Source organism: Salmo salar, chromosome 02 (genome assembly GCF_965601325.2).
Source record: "Salmo salar chromosome 02, fSalSal1, whole genome shotgun sequence".
In the NCBI taxonomy this organism is placed as follows: domain Eukaryota; kingdom Metazoa; phylum Chordata; class Actinopteri; order Salmoniformes; family Salmonidae; genus Salmo; species Salmo salar.
In genome coordinates, this window is record NC_138292.1 from 72,158,184 (window position 1) to 72,167,365 (window position 9,182).

At 39.1% G+C, this 9,182-nt stretch overlaps 1 protein-coding gene across 1 annotated transcript; it reads left to right on the forward strand.

Moving 5' to 3' along the window:
* Window positions 1–258: 258 nt before the first annotated feature.
* LOC106593527 (B-cell receptor CD22-like) lies at window positions 259–7,622 on the forward strand. Its single transcript, XM_082969423.1, has 9 exons — window positions 259–416; window positions 3,435–3,601; window positions 3,758–4,024; window positions 4,267–4,530; window positions 4,637–4,900; window positions 5,067–5,157; window positions 5,259–5,313; window positions 5,395–5,630; window positions 6,723–7,622. Exons 1-9 carry the CDS (start codon window positions 259–261, stop codon window positions 6,787–6,789), a joined length of 1,569 nt encoding a protein of 522 aa, XP_082825549.1. The 3' UTR covers window positions 6,790–7,622.
* Window positions 7,623–9,182: the final 1,560 nt, after the last annotated feature.

Below are 9,182 nucleotides of genomic sequence, written 5' to 3' on the forward strand. Positions count from 1 at the left end.
ACTTTGTTTTATAATTATATACACATTGAGATTAGATCAGTTAACAAATATTGTACTATTGTACTCATATCATCCATATTTTAAATTAGGGAAACAAACCTCAGTTATGACTGCAGCTGTAGGAATCACAGTGGTTGTTCTGGTTCTCATCCTCTGTCTCTCTGGACTCATGTGGTTCAGGTGAGTGATCTTTTAAAGATTATTTCACTCTAACTCTTTTTTATTAACTTAATTTGATCATTGATTCATTCAAGAATCATGGCCATGACCCCTACTGCAGCACAGACAGCAGCCACCGTCGACCAGGATGACGTTCACTATGCCAGTGTCCACTTCTCTGGCTCCAAAAACCAGGAAGTGCCTCTATACTCCACCGTCCAGCTGCATCAACCCCAGAAACAGGACGAGGATGTCCAGTACGATGCTGTGAAATTCAACCGCCCCAGTTATGCCAACCGATGAGCATATTCTGCCATTAAAATAACATAGAGCCAATACTAGAGCATTGTGAATACATCACATTAAAGGAGAAGTTGGCTTTTTTACAACCAAATGTCGATTATTTATGTAAATGCCATGTTATAGAAAGGTCCGGACACCTTTTTTTGTGATTTCACTTGTTTTAGAGAATCTTGCCCCAACCACAAATTCACTTCCTCATCCTCGTTGTGCAGTACGGAGGCTCTGAAAAAAGATGAACTGCTCCAAAAACACCATAATACTGTCTTTTAGAAACAGAAAGCTCTCAGTATAGTGATGCAGGTCTTTAGATGTTGCAGTTGTACACATGAAATTGTGTCATTCATAACTTTATCCACAACGTTATATTCCATTTTGTGTGACTTGTGCTGTTTCCCCGTCCAACTGTTCTATTCTCTGTGTAGTCTGCTGCTAGAATGGACGAGAGGCATCGTTCAAGTCTCAACAACATGGAACATAACGTTGTGGATTAAGTTCAGAATGACACAATTTCATGTGAACAACATCTAAAGACATGCATCACTATATAGACTACTTAGAGCTTTTTTTGTTTCATATAGGATGTTTTGGGGTGTTTTTGGAGCCCACTTCCTGAACAACGAGGATGAGGAAGTGAATCGCTGGTTGGAGTTTCTCACAAACGAATGAAATCGCCAAAAAATATTGTGACCCTTCTATAACATATCTTTTACATATCCTTTTTTTTAGATTTGGTTGTAAAGAAGCTAAATTCTTGATTACAGCTCATTCATATGCTGCTGCTTATTGGACGAGAAGACCATGATGTCATTAATAAGTGAAATAGTTTACCCCTAGTGGCCACTAGTGATGGCATTTCCTTAAACTACAAAACCAGCAATGGAAATCTCAAGACAATTCCTGTCTATAATGAGAGAGTGCTGGTTTTGATTAACTGTCATGTGTTCCAAATGGAGCCCTATTCCTTATTTAGTGTACTACTTTTCACCAGAACCATGTAGGCCTTGGTCAAAGTAATGCACTGTAAAGAGTATAAGAAGGTTTTTTTGGGGATGCAGATTCTGTTTAATTTCTGTTTCTCTCTCTTCAGACCCACGGCAGCACAAACAGCTGACGAGGACTCCTATGTTCTCTACAGTACAGTCAACAAACCCAGAACCAAGAAGACCTGAACATTACAAACCCAGAACCAAGAAGACCTGAACACAACAAATCCATATGCAAGAAGACCTGAACATTACAAACCCAGAATCAAGAAGACCTGAACACAACAAACCCAGAACCAAGAAGACCTGAACACAACAAACCAAGAAGACCTGAACACAACAAACCCAGAACCAAGAAGACCTGAACACAACAAGTTTGACAGAAACCCTGTATATCTGGACCTGTATAGTCAAACTAAGTGTTATAATAATGTATCATAAGATATGGCATTTAGAAAATGCTTTCATCCAAAGCGACTTATAATTATGTGTGAATACATTTTTCATGCCGGTGGCCCTATTGGGAATGGAAACCATGCAGCATGCTCTACCAACTGAGCCACACAGGACTATTCAAACTTAGTTGGACTGCTGATCCAGGGTCAGTTTTGTCTTATAAACAATGCTGTATTTGTCATCTTGCTCAGTTGTGCACCGGGGCCTCCCACTCCTCTTTCTATTCTGGTTTGAGCCAGTTTGCACTGTTCTGTGAAAGGAGTAGGACACAGCATTGTACGAGATCTTCAGTTTCTTGGCAATTTCTCGCATGGAATAGCCTTAATTTCTCAGAAAAAGAATAGACTGACGAGTTTCAGAAGAATGTCCTTTGTTTCTGCCCATTTTAAGCCTGTAATAGAACTCACAAATGCTGATGCTGCAGATACTCAACTAGTCTAAAGAAGGCCAGTTTTATTGCTTCTTTAATCAGAACAACAGTTTTCAGCTGTGCTACTAATTGCAAAAGGGTTTTCTAATGATCAATTAGCCTAAACTTGGTTAACACAACGTGCCATTGGAACACAGGAGTGATGGTTGCGATAATGGGCCTCTGAACACCAATGTAGATATTCCATAACAAAATCTGCCGTTTCCAGCTACAATAGTCATTTACAACATTAGCAATGTCTACACTGTATTTCTGATCAATTTTGATGTTATTTTAATGAACAAAAAATGTGCTTTTCTTTCAAAAACAAGGACATTTCTAAGTGACTCCAAACTTTTGAACGGTAGTGTGTATATGTATATATAAGTACATATATTATTCTTGTTTACATTTTTCATTCAAAAACAAATATACACTTAAAATAAAACTTACGAGATTATATATGAAGGCTAAGAACATTCTAAATATTTTTTAGTTACTTGTTGATGTTCGTTCTCGGGATTTATTCTATTCTGATTCTATTCTATTACGTTATACAGTACTGTACAATGATACACATAATATACAGTGCATTCAGAAAAGTCTTTAGACCCCTTGACTTTTTCCACATTTTGTTACATTAAATAAATAAAAATCCTCATTAATCTACACACAATGCACCATAATGACAAATCAAAAACAGGTTTTTAGACGTTTTTGTCAAATGTATTAAATATAAAAAACAAATACCTCATTTACATAAGTATTCAGACCCTTTGCTGTGAGACTTGAAATTGAGCTCCGGTGTATCCTGTTTCCATTGATCATCCTTGAGATGTTTCTACAACTTGACTGGAGTCCACCTGTGGTAAATTAAATTGATTTGACACGATTTGGAAAGGCCCACACCTGTCTATAAGCTCCCACAGTTGACCGTGCATTTCAGAGCAAAAACCAAGCCATGAGGTTGAAGAAATTGTGTGTTGAGCTCCGAGACAGGATTGCTCAGTTTGGCCAGCCGACCAGTCTTGGTTGTTCCAAACTTATTCCATTTAAGAATGAGGGAAGCCACTGTGTTCTTGCGGACCTTCAATGCTGCAGAATTGTTTGGTACCCTTCTCCAGATCTGTGCCTCGACACCCCACCTACACCAACCCCACCTACATCTGGTACAAGAATGGACAGAATGTACAAGATAACTCCTCCCCCATGTACTCCATCAGCAGTGAGGATGCAGACAGTTACTACTGTGCTGTAAAAGGCCACAATGGTCTCAGCTCTCCTGCAGTGTGTGAGTACAGTGCAATAATACAGTATTCTACTCAGCAAGTATCATGCATTCAGGCAAAAGAGAAAGGTCTTACTTTATCAATCATTACAGAACAAAAATATATATTTTTACTATTGTTAATATGAATTTGATAAAATGTTTGGTCTTTTACATCAGATAAACCAAAGACCACAGTGTCAGTCAGTCCCTCTGGTGAAATAGTGGAGGGCAGTTCAGTGACTCTGACCTGCAGCAGTGATGCCAACCCACCTGTGCAGAGTTACACCTGGTGGTACAAGAAGAATGGAGGTGACTATCAGAGTATGACAGGACCACAGCATGTCTTCAATCAAATCCAGTCATCTGACAGTGGAGAGTACTACTGTGAGGCCCAGAATGAGATGGGGACAGACAGGTCTAGCACCATAAACATGGATGTGAAATGTGAGTGAAGTACAGCTCAGTGTTTGAATGATAAGGTTGCAAAACAATTGTAATTAAATGCATTAGTCCTAAAGCATAACATCTCCAAATTTGTATTTATTAACGTTTTGTGTAAGTTAGAGTTTTAGATAGTTCTCTGATATTAACAGATCATTTATTTTGACATGACATATAATTTGTAAATATACTACTGTCGTAAATATACTACTGTCCTACCCCTCTGACAAATGCTCCTTTACCAGATGACCCAAAGAGCACCTCAGTGTCAGTAAGTACCTCTGGTGAAATAGTGGAGGGCAGTTCAGTGACTCTGACCTGCAGCAGTGATGCCAACCCACCTGTGGATAAATACACCTGGTACAAGAAGAATGGAGCTTCACTGACAGGATCTGAAAAGACATACAATTTCACAACCATCAGCTCTGAGGACAGAGGAGAATACTACTGTGGGGCTGAGAATAAATATGGACATCTCAACTCTTCTTCTGTGTCTGTGGACGTTCAGTGTTAGTACACCTAACCATCTTTTGATCAGAGGATCACATTTAAATTAATATTTCAATAACAAGTAAAACACTATTTAAAACACTGTTGTAACATATTGTTCACCAGATGGCCCAAAGAACACCTCAGTGTCAGTCAGTCCCTCTGGTGAAATAGTGGAGGGCAGTTCAGTGACTCTGACCTGCAGCAGTGATGCCAACCCACCTGTGGACAAATACACCTGGTACTTTCAAAATAAGACTTTTCAAAATGGATTTGGACAGATGTACAACATAAGTAAGTTCAAGTCTAAGGACAATGGACATTACCACTGTGAGGCCTGGAATGGAAGAGGATCTATGAACTCTACAGCTCTGATGATCAGTTTACCAGGTGAACCTTCATCTTCAATACTTCAATACAAAATTACATTTAAATCTGATATTAATAATTCTACTTTGGCTTATCATACTTTGTTTTAGAATTATATATACTTTGAGATTAGATCAGTTAACAAATATTGTACTATTGTACTCATATCATCCATATTTTATTATAGGGAAACAGACCTCAGTTATGAATGCAGCTGTAGGAATCATAGTGGTTGTTCTGGTTCTCATCCTCTGTCTCTCTGGACTCATGTGGTTCAGGTGAGTGATTCTTTTAAAGATTATTTCACTCTAACACTTTTTTATTAACTTATTTTGTTCATTGATTCATTCAATAATACATGTATGAATGTACAAACCAGGAAGAAGTCCTCCAAATCCATCTCTGAAACAAGAGACACATCAGAGAATGTACAGGTGAGTCTGTTACAATCAGATTATATGTATCGCTTTGTGGAACATTTCTACTCATCATGTTGTCTGTCCTCTTCCCATCAGGGAGACTCTAGTCCAGTGTATGACAACATCTCAGGCATGGCCATGGCCCCTACTGCAACACAGACAGCAGCCACCGTCGTCCAGGATGACGTTCACTACGCCAGCGTCCACTTCTCTCGCTTCAAAATCCAGGAAGTGCCTCTGTACTCCACTGTCCAGCTGCATCAACCCCAGAAACAGGACGAGGATGTCCAGTACGATGCTGTGAAATTCAACTGCCCCAGTTATGCTAACCGGTGAGCATATTCTGCCATTACAGCAACAGAGTCAATTCTAGAACGTTGTGAATACACCACATTAAAGGAGAAAGATGCTTTTTTACAACCAAATTTCTATTTTGTATCTAAATGCCATGTTATAGAAAGGTCCAGAAAAACTTTTTTGTGATTTCACTTGTTTTAGAGAAACTTACACCATCCAGAAATTCACTTCCTCATCCTCGTTGTGCAGTACGGAGGCTCTGAAAAAAGATGAACTGCTCCAAAAACACCATAATACTGTCTTTTAGAAACAGAAAGCCCTCAGTATAGTGATGCAGGTCTTTAGATGTTGCAGTTGTACACATGAAATTGTGTCATTCCAAACGTTATCCACAACGTTATATTCCATTTTGTGTGACTTGTGCTGTTTCCCCGTCCAACTGTTCTATTCTCTGTGTAGTCTGCTGCTAGAATGGACGAGAGGCATCGTTCGAGTCTCAACAACATGGAACATAACGTTGCGGATTAAGTTCAGAATGTCACAATTTCATGTGAACAACATCTAAAGACATGCATCACTATATAGACTACTTAGAGCTTTTTTTGTTTCTTAAAGGATGTTTTGGGGTGTTTTTGGAGCCCACTTACTGAACAACGAGGATGAGGAAGTGAATCGCTGGTTGGAGTTTCTCACAAACAAATGAAATCGCAAAGAAATATTGTGACCCTTCTATAACATATCTTTTACATATACTTTTTTTTTTGATTTGGTTGTAAAGAAGCTAAATTCTTGATTACAGCTCATTCATATGCTGCTGCTTATTGGACGAGAAGACCATGATGTCATTAATAAGTGAAATAGTTTACCCCTAGTGGCCACTAGTGATGGCATTTCCTTAAACTACAAAACCAGCAATGGAAATCTCAAGACAATTCCTATGTCTATAATGAGAGAGTGCTGGTTTTGAGGAACTGTTCTGTGTTCCAAATGGAGCCCTATTCCTTATTTAGTGTACTACCTTTCACCAGAACCATGTAGGCCTTGGTCAAAGTAATGCACTGTAAAGAGTATAAGAAGGTTTTTTTGGGGATGCAGATTCTGTTTAATTTCTGTTTCTCTCTCTTCAGACCCACGGCAGCACAAGCAGCTGAGGAGGACTCCTCTGTTCTCTACAGTACAGTCAACAAACCCTGAACCAAGAAGACCTGAACACAACAAACCCAGAACCAAGAAGACCTGAACACAACAAGTTTGACAGAAACCCTGTATATCTGGACCTATACAGCCAAACTAAGTGTTATAACAATGTATCATAAGATATGCCATTTAGAAAATGCTTTCATCCAAAGCGACTTATTATTATGTGTGAATACATTTTTCATGCCGGTGGCCCCATTGGGAATGGAAACCATGCAGCATGCTCTACCAACTGAGCCACACAGGACTATTCAAACTTAGTTGGACTGCTGATCCAGGGTCAGTTTTGTCTTATAAAAAAATGCTGTATTTGTCATCTTGCTCAGTTGTGCACCGGGGCCTCCCACTCCTATTTCTATTCTGGTCAGAGCCAGTTTGCACTGTTCTGTGAAAGGAGTAGTACACAGCATTGTACGAGATCTTCAGTTTCTTGGCAATTTCTCACATGGAATAGCCTTCATTTCTCAGAACAAGAATAGACTGACGAGTTTCAGAAGTATGTCCCATGTTTCTGGCCATTTTAAGCCTGTAATAGAACTCACAAATGCTGATGCTCCAGATACTCAACTAGTCTAAAAAAGGCCAGTTTTATTGCTTCTTTAATCAGGACAACAGTTTTCAGCTGCGCTACTAATTGCAAAACGGTTTTCTAATGATCAATTAGCCTAAACTTGGATTAGCTAACACAACGTGCCATTGGAACACAGGAGTGATGGTTGCGATAATGGGCCTCTGTACACCGATGTAGATATTCCATAACAAAATCTGCCGTTTCCAGCTACAATAGTCATTTACAACATTAACAATGTCTACACTGTATTTCTGATCAATTTAATGTTATTTTAATGGACCAAAAATGTGCTTTTCTTTTAAAAAACAAGGACATTTCTAAGTGACCCCAAACTTTTTGAACGGTAGTGTGTATATGTATATATTATTCTTATTTTAAAATATATACACTTATAATAAAACTTACGAGATTAAATATGAAGGCTAAGAACATTCTAAATATTTTTTTGTTAATTGTTGATGTTCGTTCTCGGGATTTCTTCTATTCTGATTCTATTCTATTACGTTATACAGTACTGTACTGTTCTATTATGTTATACAGTACTGTACTATTCTATTATGTTATATAGTACTGTACAATGATGCACATAATATACAGTGCATTCAGAAAAGTCTTTAGACCCCTTGACTTTTTCCACATTTTGTTACGTTACAGCCTTGTTCTAAAATTGATTAAATAAATACAAATCCTCATTAATCTACACACAATGCACCATAATGACAAATCAAAAACAGTTTTTTTTTAAAATTTTGTCAAATGTATTAAATATAAAAAACAAATACCTAATTTACATAAGTATTCAGACCCTTTGGTGTGAGACTTGAAATTGAGCTCCGGTGTATCCTGTTTCCATTGATCATCCTTGAGATGTTTCTATAACTTGACTGGAGTCCACCTGTGGTAAATTCAATTGATTGGACATGATTTGGAAAGGCCCACACCTTTCTATAAGGTCCCACAGTTGACCGTGCATGTCAGAGCAAAAACCAAGCCATGAGGTCGAAGGAATTGTGTGTAGAGCTCCGAGACAGGATTGTGTCGAGACACCGATCTGGAGAAAGGTACCAAACAATTCTGCAGCATTGAAGGTCCGCAAGAACACAGTAGCTTCCCTCATTCTTAAATGGAATAAGTTTGGAACAACCAAGACTGGTCGCCTGGCCAAACTGAGCAATCTGGGGAGAAGGGCTTTGGTCAGGGAGGTGCTGAAGAACCCGATGGTCACTCTGACAGAGCTCCAGAGTTCCTCTGTGGAGATGGAAGAACCTTTCAGAAGTACAACCATCTCTGCAGGACTCCACCAATCAGGGCTTTATGATAGAGTTTCCAGACGGAAGCCACCCCTCAGCAAAAGGCACATAACAGTTTGGAGTTTGCCAAAAAGGCACCGAAAGACTCTCAGACCATGAGAAACAAGATTCTCAGGTCTGATGAAACCAAGATTGAACTTTTTGGCTTGAATGCCAAGCGTCACGTCTGGAGTAAACCTGGCACCATCCCTACGGAGAAGCATGGTGGTGGCAGCATCATGCTGTTGGTATGTTTTTCAGCAGCAGAGACTGGGAGACTAGTTAGGATCGAGAGAAAGATGAACGGAGCAAAGTACTGAGAAATTCTTGATGAAAACCTGCTCCAGAGCGCTCAGGACCTGACTGGCGCAATGGTTCACCTTCCAACAGGACAACGAGCCTAACCTCTTACATCTAGACGTTCCGCTAGCGGAACACCTGCTCCAATATCCAATGATAGGCGTGGCGCGAATTACCAATTCCTCAAAAATACAAAAACTTCAATTTTTCAAACATATGACTATTTCACA

Coding starts and splice junctions, on each gene's coding strand:
- LOC106593527 (XM_082969423.1), top strand. CDS start 259: ATGGCCATGACCCCTACTGCAGCACAGACAGCAGCCACCGTCGACCAG. Junction 5,158..5,258: donor TCTGGACTCATGTGGTTCAG/GTGAGTGATTCT, acceptor TGTACAAACCAG/GAAGAAGTCCTCCAAATCCA. Junction 5,631..6,722: donor TGCCCCAGTTATGCTAACCG/GTGAGCATATTC, acceptor CTCTCTCTTCAG/ACCCACGGCAGCACAAGCAG.